Here is a 26,907-nt window from a genome sequence, read left to right as displayed (position 1 = left end):
CTTTGCTCTTATAATGCTAACACCAATGATAGATATTGTTCACTGCATGTTCATTAGGTACCTGGCACTGTGCTAAACTCATATATTGTCTTACCTAACTTTCACAGCTGCCTTGAGGTATATGCTTTCTTGTTTTACAAATGAGAAAACCAAGATTCTGAAAGATTTAAGTAATTTGCCCACATTTAACTCTAGGCAGTAAACCTAAAGCCTGTTGTATTTTACAAAGAAAATCACTGCAACATAGGAGCCTACTGCCCCCTGGGTACCTAAGTTACGGCTCTCTTCCTCCTGCTCATCATGCTCATCATCATGGCTGTGCTCATCATGCAGCCCAAGGCCCTTCAGGTAGAAACACTGAATTTATAACACTTATGACTTGCTGTCTTTTTTTTTTTTTTAGTTTCTGCTTTATAACAAAGTGAATCAGTCATACATATACATCTGTTCCCACATCCCTTCCCTCATGCATCTCCCTCCCTCCCACCCTCCCCATCCCACCCCTCCAGGCCATCACAAAGCACCGAGCTGATCTCCCTGTGCTCTGCGGCTGCTTCCCACTATCTATCTACCTTACGTTTGGTAGTGTATATATGTCCATGCCTCTCTTTCGTTTTGTCACAGCTTACCCTTCCCCCTCCCCATCTCCTCAAGTCCATTCTCAAGTAGGTCTGTGTCTTTATTCCCGTTTTACCCCTAGGTTCTTCATGACATTTTTTTTAAAATTCCATATATATGTGTTAGCATATGGTATTTGTCTTTCTCTTTCTGACTTACTTCACTCTGTATGACAGACTCTAGGTCTATCCACCTCATTACAAATAGCTCAGTTTCGATTTCTCTTTATGGCTGAGTGATATTCCATTGTATATATGTGCCACATCTTCTTTATCCGGCCATACCACCCTGAACGCGCCCGATCTCGTCTGATCTCGGAAGCTAAGCAGGGTCGGGCCTGGTTAGTACTTGGATGGGAGACTTGCTGTCTTGATGCAATGATAGCGTATCAGAACGATGAACAGCTTTGGCAAGAAGAACAGTTGGCCCAGCTATTGAAAAGTTCTCATTGGGCAAGAATCTCATAATCCACAGTGTTAGCAGCTAACGTCCTGACCTTCTGCCTGCATCTCAAAAAAAGGCATGAGATCTATTAGGAGTGAAATTCAATTATTGAGAAATGCAGAAAGGCAATGATGATCCATGTGTGAGACTGCTAGTGGAAATGGATACCAGGTGTGTAGGCAGCCTTGTATAGTTATATTCAGCCAAATGCATGTTTTCATACTCCATTGTGTCCATATTTCTTCATGAGGAGAAGACTGAACTTCTATTTCTTCATGAGAAGACTGAACTATTAATTTTGTCTTTTTTAAACATTTTATCCTAATGAAATATATGGTTATCACTTGGGTGATTCAATTTTTTTCCCTTTCTAGCGGATGTACTTTGATATATTTATATCAAATATATAATATATATATAATAAAATATAAACATTAATAAAATATTAATATAAACAAAATAAAATATATAATAAATATATATGTTTATATATATTTGATATATTTGATATAAATATATCAAAGTAACGTCTGCTAGAAAGGGAAAAACTTGAATAATCCAAATAAAAAAGACCTTAATTTGTTAGAGGAAAAAGAAATCTGTTGTGAAAGTTCTGGCTAAGTTCAATTGTAGAGTCTCTACATTAAAACACCAGTATACCCAAGTAAGTCCTTGTGGTTTCACTTGCTCTTGCTGCACCCAGCATTTGGAGAGAAAGTAATATTTGTTCTCATTTTGCCTCCCATAAAATATACAAGCCATTAACACCCTGATGTTGGCTTTGGTGAAAACAAACTCTGACCTTAGTTCCACTGAACACTTTGACTAGGAATCACTCAAGGGTTTGGAAGCTTCTGTACCAGTGCCTCTTGTTTTCTTGAAACTTCTAGGCAAAACCCTGTGAGATGTTCTATAAATCCTAAGTAGGCTTATAATTAAAAACACTCTTCAAAAATCAATGAAACCATGTATTTTTAATCTTTATTCAAAAAGGAAAGACAGAACCAAAGTGACTAATTTTTAAGGACAGAATGAGCAATCTTTTGACAAAATGAAGCTAGTAGAAATCACTTTGATTGGAAGTATTTTGTACCAAAAACCAACCAGAAACTAGGAGCTGCTTAAAAAAATTAACTCCTCCTTTATCCCACTGTAAGTTTTAAATTATTGTTTCTTAATGCAGTTTAAGTAACTACACAAACAAGGTAAGGGCAAGTCTCTGCTGTGATCTTAATGACAGGTGCACTAAGAAACTCATTCAAGTATTTTTGCAGAATGAGGAGGAGTGTCAGAGACAGCTGGGCTTGCAAACCTTCCGGAAGTCTTTTATGGTTTCCTGTATTGGATCAAGTCCAAAAGTGAGAATAATTACCCTCTAGAACTGCCAAGTCTTCAGGCTGTTCAGATAACCCTGGTCTTGTAGTAGGAAATAAATGTGAGCCAAGGTACAAGAATAGTGACTGAATTTTATAAAAAAAATATTTCTAAGGGAGCAGTTTTCTCAGAAGTGGTCCTTTTGCTTTGACTAATAGAGTGCAAAGTAGAGAACCATCCAGTCAAAACCACAGACAATAAAGAAGAGAGGAAATCAGACACATTATCCACTCCTAGGTTGCCTTAATAATCCAAGAGCTGAGGATTTCAACCAGGCTTCCTTGGGACTCTTATTTAGGTAATTCATGAAAGCCTTTGCTGGAGAGGGGAACAGGAAGTTTGAATGGGAAATTTTTATTGTTCTGAAAACTCTTTATTTTCCCAAAATTTTTAAGATTACCCTGATTTAAAGTGAACAGGTCCCCTCTGTTTAGAATAGAGAAGAAATGATAGGTTTTGCTCTAAATTTCCAAACCTAATGACTAGATCAGATGATATATGCTGGGTGCTTTATCTACACGATCTTATGCTCACAACAGAAAATACTATCCTAGTGAGGTCACATTTTTTTCAGATGGGATGAGTTCTTCAGTATGCTCAAATATTTCAGAACTTTCATAATTCAAAAGCATTTTCCCGTAGGAATAATTTTAAACACAGTAAATAAATACATACCTAATAGTAACTTTTCTTCATATCTAACTTTTTTTCCTTCATTTGAATGTTTTTGGTTTCTGACACGTTTCTCTGTTCTATCACTAGCCCCACCCCCTTAATGAATACTTGGATACCATTGTTATAATTTATCAACAATGATTGTTGAAGTAACAGCCTGGTAGTCACCAAAATCACCCTTAAGTCTTCTTAAGATGAAGTAGGTGAGGTACCTAAACAATAAAGTGGTTCAGAAGATAATGACCAAAGCTGTGGGTATTTCTGTTCTCCACTGATGCGGTGCTCCCATGGGCAGCATTGTAAAGGTAGTTTAAATCAGTCGAGCCACCAGCTTTGAAATTGTGTGATTCTTTTCTTTTGTTTTTGGCTGCATTGGGTCTTTGTTACTGCGCGCAGCCTTTCTAGTTGCGGAGAGCGGGGGCTACTCTTAGTCGCCGTGCGCGGGCTTCTCATTGCGGTGGCTTCTCTTGTTGCGGAGCATGGGTTCTAGGTGCGCAGGCTTCAGTAGTTGCAGCACGTGGGCTCAGTGGTTGCAGCACATGGGCCCTAGAGCTCATGGGCTCAGTAGTCGCGGCACGCGGGCTGTAAGGCACATGGGCTTCACTAGTTGTGGCACACGGGCTTAGTTGCTCCGCGGCATGTGGGATATTCCCAGACCAGGGATTGAACCCGTGTCCCCTGCATTGGCAGGCGGATTCTTAATCACTGTGTCACCAGGGCAGTCCCGAAAATGTGTGATTCTTGAGTATATTTTAGATGTAGGGAATTCATATTCCTTCAAATTTTACATACATCTTGATTAATATTGTATATGCGTCGATATTTCACAGTGTCATGATCGAAATCCATATAAAATGCAACTGTGTCCCTATTTTGCAAAAGAAGGAACCGATGCTTAGAGTGATGAAGAAATTTACCCATAGACGTACAGCTTATAGGTGAATCACGTTATAGATTCACTTATAGAATCACTTTTAGTTGGTCTGACTCAAAAGCCCATGCTCTTTGCTCAATGCCATGCTGCTCACATAACTGGGAAAATCAGAAATAGAGGTCCTAATTCCAGAAAGACTTTATGAGTGGCTTACAGTTTCTCAAACTGTAACCACATGCATCAAAACATCTGGAATGTCTATTAAAAATTCCCTTTTCTGGGTCTTTCCCCAACGCTATTAAATTGGAGCCCCTGGTGGTGGAGCTTAGAAATCTGCATTTTTATCGACCTCCATGGTTTACTGTCGTTAAAATTTCTGTCTAATTTCAGGGCTCTTATATGCCCCTGACACATTACCCTTCCCCCCACCGCCCGGGTCCAGGGACATCCCTACCCACACACACGCACACACATTGGCAATAGAACAGCTAAAGACTTTCAGGAGATGTTTAGTAGCTGAGAAGTCCAGTGCATGGTGAGCTGCTTTGCAGAGGTATCAGACTGTGACTTGCCAACCACGGCATACTTGACCCTTACTCATGCATTTCTTATTGTGCCTCTGACTTTTTACAGACATTTCCTCCAGCACCATGGACCAGTCTCTGGGTGCTTGCACCTGAGATAACAGCAGTACTCTGGTAACCTTTCACTCAGGGCATTATATCTCAATCAGCTTCCTGATGAATCAGCTCTCTGGTCGACCTAAAGCCATCTTGGCAGAGCCAGGGGAGGCAAAGCCAGCCCCACAGCCGTGTCTCAGACCTCTGCTATGACTTCCTACAAGGGAAATGTCTCCATGATTCTGCCTTCTCCACCCCACCTCCCTCCACTCAACACACACATATGACTTGCCAAATCTCGAGTTCCTCTTTCATTATAGGTTTGCGTTTTCTCTCTTGACTGTCCCATCCTCCCTCAGAATCAACATTGTCTGAACCAGTTTTATGGAAAATGTTCATAGCTGGTCCTTTAACTCAATAATTCTGCCACTGGGAATTTATCCCAAGGAAATAATGCAAAACAAGGAGAGGCTTCATGTATAATGATGTTTAGGGCAGCACTATTGACACTTAAAGGTAATCAGAAGCAATGTAGAGAGAAATGTGAAAAGGAGGGAGTGCAAGCATCTGGTGGAATAGTGATGCAGATATTAACTAGGGGGTTCAGGAAGACTAGGTAGCAACCTGGGAAAATGGCTGATGATAAGTAAGAAATGTACCTAGGTAGGCTGCTCTACTTAGGTACTATAAGCTCAACCATGAATAGAAAATGAGCAAGAATGGAAGGTAATAAAAATTATGATCATTGTGTTATGTTGATAGGGTCATGACTAGTCTTTTCCCCTCTATTTCCTAAAGTATATATGCTGTAATTAAACTATGGGGTTTTTTTATTTCTGTTTTTGTTTTTTTTAATAAAGCTCATCAAACTCTGCAATCAAAATGGCCTGATTACCTCCTATTCCCGAAGCTGAATACAGGGAGTAACCTTTGCCCTCACCCTCATCTGCTCAGGGCAGCTCTCTGCTCAGGTGGCATCTATAACGGACCTCAGAGCAGTCTCCTCACACTACCTCTTGCCACAGTGCTCAGTTGCACACCTCTGCTCTGACCTCCGAAAGTTGAAGCGTCCAAGGGCTCAGTTAGGTGCTCCCTTTTCCCCTCTATTTCAGTTCTCTCCCTAAGTGATCTCATCTCATTCAGCACATGCTTAAATATCAGATGACTCTCCAATGAAGTGTCCAGCCCTGATCTCTTCCCTAAACTACAAACTTTCCTTCATCTGAAAGCTATTTCATCTTCACTTGGATGTGCATATGATACGCCTCTCATATCTAATATATCTAAACAGAACTCTGGATTTCCTCTCTACCCACTCCCCAATACGACTTCATTAATTAATTAACATGCAAATAAATTAATAATTAAGCCGATTCCTCTCTATCTCAGTACCTGGCATTATTATCCACCCTTGTTCATCAGGCCAAAAATCTTAGTCTTCTTCCTTGTTATCTGGCACCACACATGGTGTTTCAGGATGTCCTGTCAGGTATACAGATTCGTCTACTTCTTTCTGTTCATGTCTGCTGTGACCACATACCAGCCAGCATCATCTTTCATTTGGAAATGAGATATATAATATCCGTTTAAATGTTCTCCCTGGTGGATTTCTTATATAGTGATAGATCATTATCTTTTAATATTGATAATAATTATACATTAGTCTTAATTATATTAACTATTAATGTTATATTGATTATTGTAGCATTTCTGATTGTATTATAGTCCATTCTTCACACAGCAGTCTGAATTATCATTAAAAACATAAAGCACATCATGTCACTCCCCTGCTTAAAATCCACCAATGCTTATGCAGTACAGTTAGAATAAAATAAATTTTATGGTTTTGATTATTAATTCTTAATATTACTATCACTGTAACCACATAAAAATCCTCAAAGACCGTACAAGTGCTAGTCCCTGCTCACCTGTTGAACCACGTTCCCCTGTAGCCCCTGTCGCTGCCAGCCTCGCCGGCCTCACAGCACAAGCACATGCAGCTCACTCCTGCTTTGCCATTGTCCGTCCCTCTACCTGCCTTGTTCTTCTCCAGGTCTTGGCCAGACTGGCTCCTTCTCATTAGCTCACATGTCACCTCCTCTGAGAGGCCTCCTCTAACCTCAGCAGATGATCTTGCTGTCCCCCATCCTTAATCATTATCACCTCACCCAATTTTGTTATCATTATGGCACTTGCCACTATCTGAAATCTTTAAGCTCTTTTTTATGTATTGTTATCTGCCCCACACAGACACTAGAATATAGGCTCTGACACTAGGTTCCTTGTCTTTTTCTCTTTTTTTAATCCCTTGAACCTAAAAAGAACTTGTACCTAAAAAGAATTTAGTATGTAGTAGGCATAGAATAAGGTTTTTGGATTTTTTTGTAAGCCTTTTTATTTTGGGTATATCATATATACAGAAAAATGCACACATAGTAAATGTAGAACTCAATGATTTTTTTCTAACAAAGTGAACTCACTTGTGTAAAACCCATCCAGATCAAGAGATAAAACATTACCAGCACCTTGGAAGCATCTCTCTGTGCCCCTTCCCAAGTATTATCTCCCCAGAAGTAACTACTATGCTGACTTCTATCATCAGATTAATTTGACTCTATTTGAACTTCATATGAACAGAATCACACAATATATACACCCTTGTGTATCTGGAATCTTTCTTTCATTATACTTGTAGGAAGCATACATGTTTTACATGTAGCAGTACTGTATAGTACTTCATTTATTCATTTTATTTTACTCTATCATAGGTAGACATTTGGGTTGTTTTACTATGGAGATATTATAAAAAATGCTGCTGTGAACATTTGTATACCTGTCTTTTAGTGTGCACTATGTTGGCATTTCTGTTGGGTTTTTACCTAAAAGAGGAATTGCTCAGTCAGAGGGTTTGGCTTTAGGAAATTCTGCCAAACAGTTTTCCAAAGAGTTTATACCAATTTAAGTTCTCACCAACAGCATGTGAAAATTCCAGTTGCTCCCCATTCTCACCAACCATTGATATTGTCCGTTTCCCTTAGCTTTAGCAATTCTGATGGGTAACTTAGTCGTTTCTTCTTTTGAACTAAATCAGCTGCCTGGGTGGATTAAATCTCCGAGAACATCTTTTTTTTTCCTACTGCTGTTGTATGTTTGTCAGCGGATCATAGGAACATTCACACTGTGAGGAATAAAAAGGTAGCTGTAGCTAGGATAAAATCATTTTTTAAAATGAATAACCTCAGGTAGAAACAATCTACCTGGATAAAATTAAAATTTTCTAAAGGGATATCTGTGCTCTGATTTTGCTCACGTTGGGTGCCAGATTCTTGTCTCAGTATTCAAGTAAGGTTTACGAGTTATGATATTTACATGTAACAATACCAAGGGGTTCCTTAATTTGAAATGTCTATGGAGTTGCTAAGGGGTTTGTGGATAACGGTCAAGTTCATTATGATTCTATAATGAAAACTTGATACAGCCTATCATATATAGTTATATACAGTACGTTTTAGAGAATAGCTCTGATTTCACCCTCATCCTCTCATGCTTTGTAGCATTCTTGTCCCAAGACATTGGTACTAATGTTTATCTCTCTTTCCTTCAGCCACTCATCACTAATTCTTCTTCTCTACTGATAAAGGGATTCAATTCATAGCTTCAAGTGCTGAGTCATTATCAGGCAATTTCTTCAACTTGCCTGATATTGGTTTGGTGTTGATACTGACTGTGACCATGTGATACTGGAGCTCAGTTTTATACTCTGCTTGTTAGAGATTACCATTTCTGTACTGTAATACTTCCATGCAACACCTCTATGCCTGTAATAATTTTGATGAAATTGGGTTTCATTCTATCATCTCTTCATTGTTGGAAACTTTGATTTGTTTCAGGAAGTCATTTTAGTATTTTTATCAAAAACGCATATGTCACCTACGTTTGGACTTTTTGATTTGTCTTTGGTTCCAATATTTTATTTATTTATTTATTTATTTTTAAATTTTTTTTTTTTTTTTTTTTTTTTGCGGTATGCGGGCCTCTCTCACTGTTGTGGCCTCTCCCGTTGCGGAGCACAGGCTCTGGATGCGCAGGCTCAGTGGCCATGGCTCACAGGCCCAGCCGTTCTGCGGCATGTGGGATCTTCCCGGACCAGGGCACGAACCCATATCCCCTGCATCGGCAGGCGGACTCTCAACCACTGTGCCACCAGGGAAGCCCTGGTTCCAATATTTTAAATCATTAACTGGAAAATCCATCTAATTTGTGTTCTTGAAGTGATTGCCCAAGGTACAGGAGTTTGGACTGGGAGATGGATTTGGCACTCTTTTGATTTAGGTAACATTTTGGTTAGGTAACATTTTAGGTGGCATTTCTCCCAGAATAACAAATTTTCCTGATATACTACCTTTCTCCCCACTTTAAAATGTAAGCTCCAAGAAATTCGAGACCTATCTATTGAGTTTACTGTTGTATGCTCAGTACCTAATGTCTTTCTAAACTTCCTAAACCTTTCTAAACTTCTCCAGGCCCTAAAATTTCAGGACTCTCCTTCACTCAAAATAGTGCCTGAAACATATAAAGCACTCAAGAAGTAATTGGTTGAATGCATGAATGATTAAAAACTCCTATCCCTTCCCTGTCTGGAATTCTTTAGGGACCTGGACTCTATCTGCACTGGTATTAGTTGAAAAGTCACCTAACACCCCAGGAAGAGTAAGGGAGTATCAGTCATTCCCTCCTTCAATCTCATTTGTCTTTAACATCTAATTGAGAAATTATGGGAATTTCCAGTAGAGGTGGAGCAGCAGAAGAATCTGTACTTTGAAACTCAAAGTTTTGATGGGCTGTGGGTTATGGGAAAGGAAAGGAGTCAGGACAAGGGAGAAGGCCAGAAAGGGAGGTCGGAAATGCCACACACAAACCAAATGCCTCCCATTTGTGTTCTAGGCTATATTTTTTCTTTTCCCTTCTCAAACATCAGATGGAAACTGGCTTCTCCTCCAGAGGAGAGAAAAGCCCTAAAACCTCAGGGTCCCATCTTCTTTGCTGGGATGGCTGGGAAGTCAGGGGCAGAGGTGGAGGAAATTCCCCTTGCTCCTCAGGCTCACGTTTGATAAGGAAGTGAGAAGACCTTCTCCCCTGAGGAAATTTACAGAGGTCTGGAGAGTTCAACTGTGCATGAGGAGGCCATTCGGAAAGTTCAATAGCGCGGTGATCTGTGAGACAAGAGAAAGCAAAGTCCCCTGACTTTTGGAAACCTTTGGGTTTTTTTGTTTTTGTTTTGTTTTAAAATTTATTTATTTATTTTATTCTTGGCTACATCAGATCTTAGCTGTGGCACGTGGGATCGTCGTTGCGGCATGCGGGATCTTTCTTTGGGGCGCGTGGGTTTCTCTCTAGTTGTGGCGCATGGGCTCCAGGGTGCATGGGCTCTGTAGTTGGGGGCGCGTGGGCTCTCTAGTTGAGGCGCGCAGGCTCAGTAGTTGTGGCGGGCATGGGCTGAGTTGCCCCTCAGCAGGTGGGATCTTAGTTCCCTGACCAGGAATCAAACCCACGTCCCCTGCATTAGAAGGCAGATTCTTTACCACTGGACCACCAGGGAAGTCCCTGGAAACCTTTGTTTTTATTACCCAATCCTACTCATAATCATAACTACCATAGCACACAAATATCCATTGAGTTCCTATTCATAGGGCCCAGGGTAACTCACAGGCCCAAACCACTTCTAGCCTTAGGTACCAAACACTTTTAAGATAATTTGTAAAAGCACACTTAATGGTTGTTAAAACTTTTCCTGCCTTGAGGGTTGAAAAAAAAATTCCTCTGTGGGAAGAAAGAGGAATAGGACTGATGGAATGCCAAACCAGTCCAGGTGTAAAGCGTGCTTCCATGTGGTATGAAACATATGAGCTGGAGATATCTCCATGCACTTGCGGTCCCAACCAAGTGCTTGAATGGGCTTGAGATTTTTTCCAGTATTAACACAAGGGATCAAAGCTTTAATGCTCTCTATTTTTGTGGTTAACATTTTTGTTGTTTTCAATTGTTAATGTGTTAGTAGTCAGGTATGATTTCTTAACTAAGAGACAAATATATACATAGATGTCTTTTCTTAAAAGTTAACCAGATTATTGTCATTCAGCTCTAACAGATTGACCTTAAAATTTTTTGTGTTTGAGGAAGAAAGAAATGCACCAAAATAAACTGAGCAGTAGGAGAGTGTAAGCATGTTCCTAGCTCTTACAGATTCACAGAACACAGTTACTATGTGTGTTTGCTTCAACAGAAATTAGAGAGATTATAGATGAAAATGATGTATGGAGGGAGAAAAGAAGTAGTTGAGGGAGATTAAGAGGTACAAACTTCCAAGGTGCAAAATAAATGAGTCACAGGGATGAAACATGAGTGTAGGGAATACGGGCAATAATTATGTAGTATCTTTGTATGGTGACAGATGGTAACTAGACTTGTTGGGTTGATCATTTTGAAATATATAGAAATATTGAATCACTATGTCATGTATCAGGAACTAACACAACGTTGTAGATCAATTATACTTAAAAAACAAACAAACTCGTAGAAAAAGTGATTCGATTTTTGGTCACCAGAGGTGGGGTGTGGGAGGGGAAGTTAGATGAAGGTAGTCAAAATGTACAAAATTCCAGTTATAAGATAAATAAGTGCTAAGGATGTAATTTACCATGTGATCAATATAATGAACGTTGCTGCATGTTATATATGAAAGTGATTAAGAGAGGAAACCCTAAGAGTGCTCATCACAAGGGGAAAAAGTTTTTTTGTATTTCTTTAATCTTATGTCTATATGAGATGATGGCTGTTCACTAAACTTGATTGTGGTCATCATCTCATGGTGTAGATACGTCAAACCATTATGTTGTACCCTTTAAACTTATGCAGTTCTGTAGGCCAATTATATCTCAATAAAATTGGAAGAAAAAATGATGTAGTCAGGAAAAGATTTGTTGATGAAAGACTGGTGTTATCAATGATAATGTTTTACTGTTGACTAGTGAATAATTTTAACATCCATCAGCTTATGTGATCCTCATGACACCTTGTGATGTAGGCAGAATATTAGACAATGCCATTTTCATTTTACAAAGGAAGTGAGAAGATTTATGGGATGTGCCCTAAAGCACTCAGTACTTGGAGGAATCTGGTTGCCAGATTTTCTTTGCCTAACACCAGGGTGCCTCTCTGATAACACCTTAAACTTCTAGAGGATGCCTTAGTCATCAGAAATATTTTCATATAAATTATCTCAATGGATATTATATTTTACTGGTGATTAACATTACCTTCCTACATGAATAGTCTTATTTACGGATGTGCATGTCTTGTTTAATTGGGTGAAGACAGATGAAATTTTTCATATAAAACTTTTCATAGGCATAATAATTTTTTTTTTATTTTACAAATTTAATCAGTTATACATATACATATGTTCCCATATCCCCTCCCTTTTGCGTCTCCCTCCCACCCTCCCTATCCCACCCCTCCAGGCAGTCACAAAGAACCGAGCTGATCTCCCTGTGCTATGCGGCTGCTTCCCACTAGCTATCTACCTTATGTTTGGTAGTGTATATATGTCCATGCCGCTCTTTCACTTTGTCACAGCTTACCCTTCCCCCTCCCCATATCCTCAAGTCCATTCTCTAGTAGGTCTGTGTCTTTATTCCTGTCTTACTCCTATGTTCTTGATGACATTTTTTTTTCTTAAATTCCATATATATGTGTCAGCATACAGTATTTGTCTTTCTCTTTCTGACTTACTTCACTCTGTATGACAGACTCTAGGTCCATCCACCTCATTACAAATAGCTCAATTTCATTTCTTTTTATGGCTGAGTAATATTCCATTGTATATATGTGCCACATCTTCTTTACCCATTCATCCGATGATGGACACTTAGGTTGTTTCCATCTCCGGACTATTGTAAATAGGGCTGCTATGAACATTTTGGTACATGTCTCTTTTTGAATTATGGTTTTCTCAGGGTATATGCCCAGTAGTGGGATTGCTGGGTCATATGGTAGTTCTATTTTTAGTTTTTTAAGGAACCTCCATACCGTTCTCCATAGTGGCTGTACCAATTCACATTCCCACCAGCAGTGCAAGAGTGTTCCCTTTTTTCCACACCCTCTCCAGCATTTATTGTTTCTAGATTTTTTGATGATGGCCATTCTGACTGGTGTGAGATGATATCTCATTGTAGTTTTGATTTGCATTTCTCTAATGAGTAAAGATGTTGAGCATCCTTTCATGTGTTTGTTGGCTGTCTGTATATCTTCTGTGGAGAAATGTCTATTTAGGTCTTCTGCCCATTTTTGGATTGGGTTGTTTGTTTTTTTGCTATTGAGCTTCATGAGCTGCTTATAAATTTTGGAGATTAATCCTTTGTCAGTTGCTTCATTTGCAAATATTTTCTCCCATTCTGAGGGTTGTCTTTTGGTCTTGTTTATGGCATAATAATTTAAAGTAGTCATTTTGGTCATCTCCACTTTTTGCTGCTAGTAGATAACAGATTTGTCTCTACTCAAAAATCTGGAATAATAGGAAAAATGGAAACAGACAGTAAGCAAGCCAAGGGCCTATAGAAGAGGAGTTAAGGAGCAGAGTGGATTTTTCTTCTTCCATTAGACCTGGTATACCCAAATGTATCACAATGTGCTTGTCTATGCTATGATTTCTGTTTTCAAAATTATTTTGTGATGAAATTGGGACCACGAGTTCCTGTGGCCTCATTGTACAGGACTGTGGGAGGCTATACTTTGGGCTTTGAGGTGCAGGAATGGGAAAACTCTCGGACTTCCATGGAGCCATGGGAAGTTCGTGAAATGGAAGTGAGAGGATCCCACAGCAGACATTAGTCTGCTATTCAAAAAGGTCAGAGTAGCCATGCCAGCATGTTGACATTTTTAAGAAAGGGATTCAGAATTGGCCATGAGTTCAGAGATTGTAAGTGCTGTTTAGGGTTTGTGGCTGGGGTCTCTTTCGGAGGAGTCGTTGAGCTCTGCAGTATTAGTCACTGCCAACCACTGCCAGTGTGTCACTTTTGAAGAGTGACGCATCTGGTCTCCATCTATAAACACCTTACAGTTGAAGAGGTTGAGTTTCACCTGGAAGATACATTTCCAGCGATTCCTAGGAATAGCACTAAAATGAATTTTCACAACTGCCACTTTTTAACCTGCAGGCTCAATATTCTGAGATCACCAGTTAGCTGCTAAGACTTAGGCTCTCTCTAGTAAGTCAGTAGCTCTCATTGAAGGGCTCCAATCAATATCTATCTGTCTGCCTGTCCATCCCTCTAGTTTCACGACGGTGGTGGTGAATTGATCTGTGTGAGAACTACTGTATTTCTGATGCAAAAGACCCAAAGATGGGGAGGCTGGGTCTCCCGTTATCACATTATAAAGTTGCCAAAGAGCTCACCATATGTTTCAGGCCATGTGATCCTTTGGCAAATCTCCCAGAAATTTCCCTGGAGATCTGTATATCCCTATCTTAAAAAAATATATTAACACAAGATATGTTTTAGAAAGGAATATCTTTTCCTTTCCTACTATCTCTTTTCAGTGGTGGTGTTTGAGTGATCTCTTAAATTCTTTTCAATAGGAGTAAGGTATGGCACAGGACCTATCACCTGGTAGGCATTTGTACTTAATAAATATTTATGAAATGAATATTGTTTAAATTTACTTTCTTTGGTATGTCTTGTGATTATAGTCATTCAATTATGGTGAATGATGATGAAAATTTCAGAAAAAATAAGTCAATGAGCTGCTTTAAAAGATTAAAAATTTATCTAATGGATTTTTACATTAACAGCCCAAAGAAAGGAATTGGGCACATAAAGAGTGAGAAACTTATGACTTATGTTTCCTCCCTTTCTTTTATAGTTATAATATGATCTGACAGAAGTTTAGGGCTCAAATCCTAAAGGACATTCCTAGTCCCCAATTTTAAGGATGTGGAAAACTGAGGGTCATGGTGACTTTTTCTCCTCCTTCCCTCCCTTCTTTCCTTCTTTTTTGTTTCAGTTTTTGCATTAGGTTGGGTTGGGGAAGAGACTGTTTATACAGATAATGTTATACATCATCAACTCAAGTATTCTCCCAATGAAATTTTTATTAATCATCCCTCAGGAAAAAAAAAATGTTTGTTTTCCTCTTGCAGTTGTGAAACCTAGTTAAGACTGTGCAATGGAGTTAATGGGTCAATGCTGTTAGTCTTGGCACTGGAGTTATCACTGTCCTAGTAATTTGGGAATATTCCAAAAGAGATTAAGAGTTTTTCTCAAAGGAGCAAAGTTTTCTATAGAAACAAGACGTTTAACCACTTTTGTGGTTCTGGTGAGTTTTTGGCTTCAACGTTAATCTCTGTTATGCCCACATTTATTTTCAGGTTCTTTTTAGTTCATACAAGTCTCTTACTTTAATTTTCTGCCATACTTAATAGGGGTCACTAAGGTAAGACTTTATCTCTTTGTTCCCATTTGTAAAAGTCCAGAAACCAGCACACTGTTCTTTCCATATGTAGGTGAAAGCCAATAAGCCTTAGTCACGGGCAAGTCTCCACTTTCCCAAGAATGAATTAGATGGCATTCCATCAGTGGTTGAATTCAGAGAGAAGGGTTCTCATCTAGGACAGCAGTGATACAGAGATAGGCAAATTTCTTCATCAGTTACCTGGGCAGCTTCATCCAGAGGTTCATGGAGTGGGCAGTGGAAGGCAGCCTGGAGGATGAAGTCTCCAGGGTGTCCCTAACCCAGAGCCAGGACTCATAGGTACTTCCACATCTAAGATGCTGAGTGAATTGGTATGAGATGGGTTCTAGGCATTAGAATAGTTTTAGCATGCATCTTGGTGATTGTCATGTCCAATCAGGTTGAGAACCACTATCCTAAATGAAAGCCTACTGGGGAGTTCAGGGTCAGTGCTGGGTAAAGGGCAAAGCACTGGAGCTGTAGTTAGAAGATTCTTTTACTTAGTAACTGTGTAACCTTGGGCCAGTCCCCTGCCTTCCCCATGCCTATTTCTCCCTTTGTCTATATAACCAGGAGAATGGTGCCCCCATGAAGTTGTTGTGAAAATCAAATTTCATAATGTAGGAGCTCAATGAAGTTCTTTAAATGTGAAATACCATGCCACCAACTAGTTAAGTACTTGTCAGCCACAAATGAAGCTGGCATCATGTGGTCTGAGAGTTGGGGCAAAATAGCAGTGGCCACCTTCCACTCTAGCCCTGATGGGGTGGAGGCTACTAGTCTTGCCAAGGAAGTGAAATTCCTGTATCTCAGATTAGAACATAATAATAGTGGCTCAAGTAACATAAAAGTAAATCCTGACTATTTTATGAAACAGTGTGCAATCAATCAAAATTCTAAATTTAAACTAAACTGTTATAGTTCTAGAGCCAGGTATATTTCTTTGGGGGAATTCTAATTGAGATCCATTATGGCCCCAGTTGTCTTTATTCTTGTTATTATTTTTAATCTTGCCACTCTTCCTTACTCTCCACTCTGCCAGGCTGGTCTATATCAAGTTAGTTTTTCAAACTTGACCCAATATTTCTTTGCCTTGTCAGATACCTGGAATAAGTGTGTTATATCCAAGTTGCACACTCCAGATGCAAGGACTGTACCCTGCAGTATTCTCTAAGCAACAACTCAGATCCTTAAGGCTTCTTCTTTTTTTTTTTTCCCCAACGCTTAGGTTTACAAGTTAAGGTAATAGAGAGATACATCAGAAAGTGCATCAATACAAAACCATCCTACCAAACTTTTAAAAAGAATATCTGTTTCAGACTCAAGTTTTCTGACTTATCAAGGGGATTCGTGGTGGGTATGGAGAACAGTCTTAGAGTACATGCCCGCCTTCTTTCTGTCAGGGAACCAAAGTATCGACTAAGATAGCTTCTTTCATGAAGTCTTTAGCTCTGATAGACTCCACACGCAACATGTAGCATTTACTTAGTCTAGAAGTTCATGAATATCATCCCATGTGATTCTGTGTAACAGTAGATACCATTACAAGAAATGCAGTGGAAGCTACTCCATATTTCAGGGTTTAAATGATATTTCTCAAGAAGCTTTCTCTATCCTCCCATTCCTGTTCTAAACTAGGTTCAGCTTTTCTACTCAGGATTTGCCATGTATCTCAGTTTCAATTATTTATTCCTGTTCCTTTTCATGGTTGTTGTTGGCTGTCTGATTCCCCTGTAGATTAAAATCTCCATCTAATATATCTGATCTCTGAGAAGCAAAGGAGTTATTGTCTAAGTAACATTCAGACCTTTAAGGTATCTTTTTTTTTTTTTTTTTTTTTTGCTGAGATATAGTTGATATACAACATTGTGTTAGTTTCAGGTGTACAGCATAGTGATTCAGTTTTGGGTTGTTTTTGTTTGTTTGCAGATTATATTCCATTATAGGTTATTACAAGATATTGGATATAATTCCCTAAGCTATACAGTAAATGCTGTTGCTTGTCTATTTTAGTGTATAGTAGTTTGTATCTGTTAAACCTATACTCCTAATTTATCACTCCCCACCTCCCACTTCCCTTTGGTAACCATAAGTTTGTTTTCTATGTCTGTGGGACTGTTTCTGTTTTGTATACAGAGTCGTTTGTATTATTTTTTAGATTCCACATAGAAATGATATTATATACCGTTTGTCTTTCTCTGACTTGTTTCACTAAGCATAATATTCTCTAGGTCCATTCACGTTGCTGCAAATGGCAATATTGCATTTTTTTATGGCTAAGTAATACACCAGTGTGTGTGTGTGTGTGTGTGTGTGTGTGTGTGTGTGTGTGTGTATCTATCTATGTGTACCACATCTTCTTAAGCCAGTTGTCTGTTGATGGACACTTAGGTTGCTTCCATGTCTTGGCTGTTGTAAATAGCACCACTGTGAACACTGGTGTTCATGTGTCTTTTCAAATTAGAGTCTTTGTTTTTTTCTGGATATATACCCACGAGTGGAATTGCTAGACCATAGGGTAGGTTCTACGTTTTTAATTTTTTAAGGAACCTCCATACTGCTTTTAAGGTATCCTTTTTTTTATTAACAAAAACCCAAGGGTTATTTGATATCAGATTATAAATATTAGAAATGAGAATTTAAAATTGGGTTTCTAATAGCTCCTGAAAAAAAGCAGTGCATGGATATTGTAAAACAAAATTCTAATAGGAATGATTGTTAACAGCTTGAATGGTTTTCCTTCATAAATATTTTTATAACTAACAGTTTGTGTATGCATAGTCTTTTTAAAATGTACACAAATTGGATCATACTATAGAATGTTCTGCTCCTTATATTTTTCACTTAATCATCATTTACCCTGGAGCTCTTCTATGTCAGCACCTAAGGCAACTGTACCTGGTATATTTTATTGCTGTATTGTGTTCATTGTAATGTATTTAATAATTCTCATGTCAATTATATTAGGATATTTACATTATGTCCTAACTATCTTTTTTGCTTTTTTAATTAATTTTTAAAAATTGAGGTAACATTGGTTCATAACACTATATGTTTCATGTGTACAATATTATATTTTTATTTCCATATACCCTACAGTGTGCTCACCACCAAAATTTTAGTATCTATCACCCTAGAGTTGATGCCCTTTACCCAATTCACCCTCCCCCTCTGGTAACCACTACTCTCTCTTCTACATCTACATATTTTTGTTTGGTTTGGTTTATTCATTTATCTTTGTTGTTAGTTTATTAGTTTTTTATATTCTACATATGAGTGAAACCATATGGTGTTTGTCTTTCTCATTCTGGTTTATTTCACTTAACTTAATACCCTCAAGGTCCACCCACTTTGTCCCAAATGGCAAGATTTCAAAAGATGTGTGTATGTTTAATTTTGGGTGTGTGTGTGTGTGTGTGCATGTATGTATGTGTGTGTGTGTGTGTGTATATATATATGTATATATATATATATATATATATATATATATATATATATAATGCAATTTTAGCCTCATGTTTCTTGATCCACAAGGAACTTCAAACTTTCTAATGGAGGTATGCAATTAAATATGCCAATCAAGATAGATGAGTCACACCTAGAAATGATCACTCTGTAAAAAGTGAAAATGTACACTCTGAATTGTTAGTGGAGAAAGAGTAGAGAAAGTAAATTTTTTAAAATTACCATGTATATCCCCATTTAACTGCTGATTTATTGAACAAAAAAAACACTTCACACTTTGATGGCTTGTTATATTATTATTGAAAAATATGTTTTTAGCAAAGACCAGACTAGACCAAACTAAAATAGACATTCTCTATTAAGGATACCTCTTATCAAGTGTGGAAAGGTGGGTTGTCGTTAGAGACATGATACTGATATGGAGACGCCATCATTCCCTGTCACGAGCATGGTAATTTTTTGGTTGTTGTTAAGTTGCTTTAACCTATTCTGGGATCATTGAGTATTCTTCCAATTCTGGAAACTATCAGAGTCTAGGACAGTTGTCAGAGTCTAAAAGAGTCTAATGACAGTTAAAGTTTGTTATCAGGAAAATCAGTGGCCTCTCCCATGTTTATAAAGAGTTGCTACTGTTAGATCAGCCGTTTCCATGTTTTGACAACTGACAAAATTTCACAAGTTTTTTCTTTTTTCTTTTTCTGATTATAGGATACAAGTGTAATGAAACGTTTTTGTTGCTCAATCCTGGAAGTAATTGTACCTTTGGTTATTGAGTTAGCAGGGAGTGGGCAGGGGGGAAGGGGGTCAGCGTGGTTGGCACTTCATAATAAAAAGTCCTTGAGAAACCTTGTTTTGAGTCCAAAATACCTTACATTTAAGTTGAGGGCCAAGAAGGGAGCAATGCTAAAGTGGTTTTATCAACTATTAGTGTTCATGCAGAAATAATTTAATGTATTATTGATGATTTATACCCAAGGCTCTTTCTTCACAGGGCAGAATTCTGGAATTCTTATAGTCATTACTGAGGTATTCCACTTTGACTTCCAGATGGCACTAAAATTGGAAAGCTAGAATACAGAGTTATTCAACTTTTTCTCAAGTAAATACATAGTCAGACCTCATGGTCAGAGTATGGGTTTGAAAGAAGATTAGCCATATCTCTCAAGCTTTTTTAGAAAGGGCCCCAGTACTTACACCATGAATTGCTCTGTCAGAATTTGAAATTTGTTTATACAATACACATATGTTTATTTACATGTTTACTGTCTCCTACAATGAGCTGTAGAGACTCTCGCTGACCCAGTGAGTACTATAATATCTGACACTTGGCGGATGTTGATGACATAGGTGTTGATTCAATAAATAAGTCAGTCTTTCTTCACCAGTCCCAGTGCCAGGGTGTCATCCATGGGTTGATCAGGGATTAGTGTTGTATCTCAACCTCATACTAAAAAGTTGCAAGCTAGTACCATTGTGATTATTTATTCAATGTATAAATTGTAATTAGGCACCTATTTAAAAATATATTTTTTAACTTGTCAGTCTAATATCTGCTTGTTTAAAGTAGTCAAACAATGCAGAAATGCGTATGGTACAGAATAGAAGGTTCCTATCCCTGCCCCCAGAGTATCACAGTAACAGTCCAATGGGCATTCTTGACACTTCCTTGAGTACATCGTGGCAAATGATTAATGATGACAAAACAGGCTTCTTCTGGACCAGAAATCCAGAACATCTGATAGAGAAGAATCGCCTCAGTTAATCAGGCTGTGATCTCCTCCAGATCTCCTAGCTGCATTGTGCCTAACATAGCTGAAGGGGGCAGAAACAGCCACTGCACCGTCCACTGAGCTCTTTCATTAACTGTTATAATCAAAACTAGATTTTGGTAGGAAAAATGATGTATTTCTTAAAAAAAAAAAAAAAAAAGATGCTCTTGTGACCTTAACAGCTAGAAAAGGGGTGTGATGCAGTAAGTAGTCATCTGCCCTCATTAAACACAATGGCCCAGACTCTTGGCCTCTTTGAGGCCCTAGATTTAGAATAACCTTTATCATCTGATTGAAAGATAAATTTCATATGAACCAGATGCTTTTCTATATCAACAATCTCTCCCCCAACATGTTCTATGGGAAATGCTCATTTCACATTCTACTGCGAACTTGCTATCGTTTATTTTGTGAAAAGTTTGCTCATGAAATAAAACACTTAATAAACACTTAACAATAAAACACATAATAACAGGAACAATCATTAGTGCAGATCAAATTCTCAGTATATCAGTTTCCTTGACTTTCGATTAGGGATAATTAGACTTAATTGCTCTTACCTGATAAAGTGAGATGAGAGTTAAAATTGATTTTCAACATTGAAGGACAGACCAAGTAAAGCAGCAATAATAACAACAATAAATAGTAATAAAATCATAATAGTACAATAAAAACTGTTTTATTCAGCACCTATATATATATTAGAGGCTCTATGCTAACTAAATACTTTACTTATATGGTACTACAAAATTCATAGAACTAATTTACAAGTTAGGTATGATTATTATTTCAGATGAATAAAGACTTAGAGAGGTTAAGTAATTTTCCAGTCATTAAACTAGTAAATGAGAGCACTGTGATTGATATTTGCAGCTCTAATCTATTGGCAGTGGCTTATAGTGGTTGGGAATGTTGATGCAATGTCCAGGCATGGCCAGAGAGTATGTCCGGATCGATTAGTAACATCTGCCAGAAGTATGGGTAAGGACGGGGCAGAGCAGAACATAAGCTGTATATTTGTCTCTTGCATCATATCAAGATGATGTAAATTAGGGAGGAAAAAATGTTTGCTCCCTTTAAGCATCACAGTCTAAGGACCCTGTGCCCAGTTATAACAAAAAGCTGTATGGGGGCTTCCCTGGTGGCACAGTGGTTGAGAGTCCACCTGCCAATGCAGGAGACATGGGTTCGTGCCCCGGTCCGGGAAGATCCCACATGCCACGGAGCGGCTGGGCCCGTGAGCCATGGCCGCTGAGCCTGCACGTCCGGAGCCTGTGCTCCTCAACGGGAGAGGCCACAACAGTGAGAGGCCCACATACCGCAAAAAAAAAAAAAAAAAAAAAAAAGCTGTATGGTTCCAAAGCGTACAGTGGCTGAGATGTGCCAGAGGCAGAGCTACTGGCTTCCCACAAATAACAATCATCCCACTGGCCAAGCAGCTCCCCGATGGCTCCCCAGCAGTAGCATTGTCACATCACAACAAAGCGCCTTTGCCCTCAGACACATAGGCCCAATGTCTGGCACTGAGGGTTTCCCTGAAAAATGCACTGTCCTCTGTTTTGAGTCAGCCTTATTGTTCAGAGCTTAGGGAGTGAGGCTTATGTCCAGATATGGGACAATAATATGTGCTATGCTCTTGTTGCCAGCAATGTTGTGGGTCACCATGATACCTACACTTTCAATTCTGCAGTGCTCTGAAATGACCTCCTCGCGCCCTAACCCTCAAAGTTTGGAGACGTATTTTTGCCTAACTCCAATACCACCTCCTCGGAAGTCTTCCAGCAGCAACAGCAGCAGCCAGAGTCAGTGTATCGATTCTTGTCACCTCAGTGTCTAGAACACTGCCAGTAAATATTTAACAAATAAAAGGATTAATAGCTGTGCCGATACTTAAGAAATTAGGTATAGTTAAACTACAATGAGTTTTGAGACTCAGGAAGATAAAAAGGTAGTAATTATTCCAAAGTTACTTTCCTTGGATCTGCTCTGATCATGTGTGAAGCACACAGTCTAGCAGCAAAATATAGTAGAGGATGGGCTCAGCTTCCTGGGTGTGGTGGGCTTGACTCCGTGGGGAGAGACATGATCCCTACGATGTACTGATGGTTCAGAAAAGTCATAGGTCTGGGGCTAAGGAGCAGCGACCGATACATATTGAAAGTGTGTCATTTGTGTGTTTCTTTGCTTTTGGCTTGTACAAAAGTCACTGACATATCTCCCACTGGTCTATGAAAGGCAGACAACTGATACAGTAAGTAGTTCACCAGCAGTGTCTATGACTAGATGTATTGGGTTGGCCAAGATTTGATAGCTACCAAATGTTAACTAGTATTCAAAAGTCTCCTGAAGTCTCTGGTGTGTTGTGTCTGCTGGGATGTTTTGGGGTGTAAATAATAAAAAGCAAAACTCCAAATAGCTTATACAGTAAGGAAGTTTTATCCCCAAAACAAGAACGCTTGTGATGGGGTCACTGAAAGATGGGTTAACTCAGCAGCTCAGTCACATCTTGAAGGAATACTTTGCCATCCTCTCTGACTTAGCTTTGTCCTCAAGGTAGCTCCCTCCTGGTTGCGAGATGGCTGCTGCACTTCCAAGCAATACGTGGTAATAAGTAAGGAAACCTTTCCCTAAAAGGCCCCCAGCAGCCCTCTCCTCACATCACATTGGCTAGAATTGGGTCAGTGCCCATCTTAACAAATCACTGGTAAGGGAAGTGGGATTACTAAAACTTGCTTAGGTAATTAGAATCTACTCCTAAATTGAAGATAAGGTCACCTTCCTTAGGGGAATCATGAGTTGGGAGAACCTGGACAAAATCAGGCTTCTTTTAACACGGAGAAGGAGAAAGGGACTTGGCCCTTGAATAGGCAGCCAAGAGTGTCTGCTCTGTATGCTCAGTGGACATGCCATATCCATACTTCCATAATACCTTCCATAGCAGCAAGTCAGTCCCCAGTTGGCTAATAACCTTAATTTGGTGATGGTGGCAACTTTTCATATGAAAATTTAGCCATCATCTGGTGAGGTAAAGGCAAACCATGAAAAATCAATTCAGGTAAGATGGCAAAATCTGCATTACCTGATGTTACCAATGAACTCCAACTCCCCATTCCCAAATCGGGACAGCTTATTGACTGTAAAGGCTTAGGTCACTCCAGCACGGGGGGACATTTCTCTGAGATAAGAAAGTGAGAAGGAACAGCCTTCAAGTGAACGTGGGGGGAAAAAGCTCCCTAAGAAGAGGAAAAGGCAGAAAACTGAAAGGATCAGGAAGTGCTGGAATGACTGGCTCACAGTGAGTGGGAAGAGAATGGCAGGAAGGAAGGTGAAAAGGGCGGAAGGAGAGGCCATTCAGAGCCTTGCAGGTCCCACTAAGGAGCTGGGGGTTACATTCTAAGTGCAGTGGGGAGACACTGAAGGGTTAAACGGGATCTACAAATGTAAAATCGTACCAATAATCCTATGCAGGATTGTTTTATATGTTGGAAAGAGTAACTCTGTTTAATGTAGGCCGTATATCATTAGAGAAGCTACTCACAAAATCCCCACTTAATAGGCAGTTGCCAGGAATTCAACTTCATTACCTTGGTTCTGTGCAGAGTTGACCTTTAGTTCGCGCTGGTGGATGGATGCACGTTTGTGGACGGGATAGCCTAGTGGAATGACTTAGTCAGGAGCGGCACTTAAGACATTTTAAATAAATGATAATGCCTCTGAAAAGAAATAAAACTCCTGTTTCCCTATTGGATGAGGCTGCTGTTCATTTCAGTCGCTGTTCACTAGTTTATCTCCTGTTTTTAATTTAATTTTCCTTTTTTAATTGGAGCATAGTTGAGTTACAATGTTATGTTAGTTTCTGGGGTACAGCAAAGTGATTCAGTTATACACACACAGATATTATTCTTTTTCATAGTCTTTTCCAATATGGTTTATTATAAGATACTGAATATAGTTCCCTGTGCTATACAGTAGGAGCTTGGTGTTTATTTTATATACAGTAGTGTGTGTGTATCTGCTAATCCCAAACTCCTAATTTATCCCTCCCCCACCCCCTTTTCCCCTTTGGTAACCATAAATTTGTTTTCTATGCTAACTGACTTTTAGAACCTAAAAAGGGAATGCTGCCAGAAATAGGATGGGTAAACACATCTCCCCCCATGGTCAGCCAGCTCTCCTTTCAGTCATGCATGTGGCTTGTGAACTCTGGGACACATGCGTACGGGGTTCACTATGTGATGGAGGTTGCCTGTCCCAGTTGCCAAGTCCTTTCATACTTCATGTTACATCATTGAGCTCAACACACTCCAGAGCTCTCCTGTTTCCTTAGCAGTTCCTTGATAACAAGTCCATATGTCAGTTTTCTTTTCAACAACCTCACTTTTTCAACAATCGCTAAGCCTTCTTCCTCTGGCTTCTGTGAGAAAGACGGATTAGAGAGAGAGATTCAGGGAACAGAGCCAGGCGATTTGGAGAATGATTGGACAAAGGACAGAACTGAGATAATTCCAGGAGTTTTCAGCCAACCCCATCTCATCCCAAGGGATAGTTCTCAAGCTGAAACACAAAGGTTATCAGAGTTCTTGAGATCCTGCCCTGGATCTATTCCCCTTTTCCATGACCTCTTTTTGGAACACTGGTGCAGTATAAGTGGCATGGCCTTCAGAAGAAAGCACTGATGAGTTTTCCTACTCTTGTTTACAAAACATTTTTAAATGCTTCTGGGTAAATGCAAATGACTGTGATGCCTCTCTACCTATTTCCTGCCAATGGCAGTCTTCTAAGAATGGTTAATATCAGATGTGAAATTATTTTCCTGAATGTTGTTTCTTTTCTCTTTTCATTATGAAGTATATTCGGTGCTCTTCGAACTGGTGCTTATATGGTGTACATTTTGATGACCAAAGGCCTGAAGCATTCAGTTTGTGACCAGGGTTTTTACAATGGACCTGTCAGCAAATTCTGGGCTTATGCATTTGTGCTAAGCAAAGCACCCGAACTAGGTGAGTGTCTTCTCTCCTTACATTTCCTCCCCCAAACCCCCACCCCTTTGTAGCTACACACCCACAATATTCATGGAAAAATGAACAAAGAAATAATTTGAAGGTCCTGTTTCACTGGTTGCAGGAAAGTTACAATGAATGAATTTGCATTCTTGACTAACTTCCACTGTTTTTTTTTTCTCTCCCCTCCTTCCCTCCTTTTAAATAATTGTACATTGAATATGAAGAGCAGAATAGTTTACATAGAACATGCACGTATCCAAGCCTTACTGAAAACATACATCCAGAGGCTTATAACATCTACCCAGCCCCTTCTCTGAGGCCATTAACAGCTGCGCTAATATTAGAATATTGGGAAAAGTTAGCCACACAGCTATTTCCCAGTCCCACATCGAAGTGTAATTTCAGCTCTGGAGTTTGGACGCAGACTAGGAAATTGAGCTTTTTGTTTGGGTATCCTCATGTTCTCATTAACGAAATATTAAGGGTTAGTTTCTGGTGTTGTTTAATTTTAATCATCAAAGAAATAGGCCTTAGGGGAATGTAGTTCATCTTCTAGAAATTAATCTAAAATACTGGGGCTAGAAGTTAATCCAATATCTATATATGTAGATTCCTAAGGTTTTTCCTTTAACTCTTTAATAGTCTTAATATAAGTGTGGCACAAGTTAGCAGAAACAGTGGAAAATTAAGTAGCAAGTGTTTGACACAGACACAGTTCCCCAGGAAAATATCTCTGCTGCCAGAGAAAGGGATCCACCAGTGATAATAAGCTCTGATTTCATCCATGAGCAGCGCTGGCCAGCATGTCACAAACTGGTACATATCCTTAGGGGACGCCTGTCCATCCTCTGGGTTTCTTAATGTTTTATCTGGAATTAAGAATTGGGTTATTTCGTTCAAAATTTTTATTTATAGATTGTGTCCCGTCTCCTGTTTCTCCTAAAAAGGGTGTTAGAGGTCGTAATTTCACTATATCACCTGCAGTATTAGCTATCAAGTCTTTCTGAAAGGTGCCCCTAGTTTGTGTCTGTGTCTGTTCACAGTGGATATGACGTGTCTCCCATGTGTGCATACGCCACCTATAGCCACTCTCCGCCGCAGGCTGTAACCTGATGCCTACAGAGTGCTGACAATTGGTTTGAACTGTTGGTTTGACCACTGTCTTCCCAGGTCAAAGACAACGGAAGAGCAGCGGGGAAAAAACTTCAGCGCTCACACACAGAGCCTATGAAAACAGTCTTAGAGTGAAATGCATTAGTATGGATTCATTCATTTATTCCTTTATAAATTTTTAAATTTATTTTTTATTGAAGTATAGTTGATTTAAAATGTTGTGTTAATTTCTGCTATACAGCAAAGTGATTTAGTTATACATACCTAAACATTCTTTTTTTATATATTCTTTTCCATTATGGTTTATCACAGGATTTTGAATATAGTTCCCTATGCTATACAATAGGACCTCGTTTTTTATCCATTCTATATATAATAGTTTGCATCTGCTAACCCCAAGCTCGCATTCCATCCTTCCCCCGCCCACCCCTTCCCCTTGGCAA

At 39.1% G+C, this 26,907-nt stretch overlaps 1 protein-coding gene across 2 annotated transcripts in view; it reads left to right on the top strand.

The window, feature by feature from the left end:
* ELOVL6 (ELOVL fatty acid elongase 6) overlaps positions 1 to 26,907 on the top strand; it is a 138,315-nt gene that overhangs the window by 94,572 nt on the left and 16,836 nt on the right. For both annotated transcript variants that reach the window (XM_060104943.1, XM_060104933.1), the window contains exon 4: positions 25,197 to 25,348. In XM_060104943.1, the coding sequence (XP_059960926.1) occupies positions 25,197 to 25,348 (152 nt within the window). The remainder of the gene's footprint in view (positions 1 to 25,196; positions 25,349 to 26,907) is intronic.

Source organism: Mesoplodon densirostris, chromosome 1, assembly GCF_025265405.1.
Source record: "Mesoplodon densirostris isolate mMesDen1 chromosome 1, mMesDen1 primary haplotype, whole genome shotgun sequence".
In the NCBI taxonomy this organism is placed as follows: Eukaryota; Metazoa; Chordata; class Mammalia; order Artiodactyla; family Ziphiidae; genus Mesoplodon; species Mesoplodon densirostris.
Note: the sequence above shows the minus strand (reverse complement) of the source record. Positions and strands in the feature narration are given on the sequence as shown.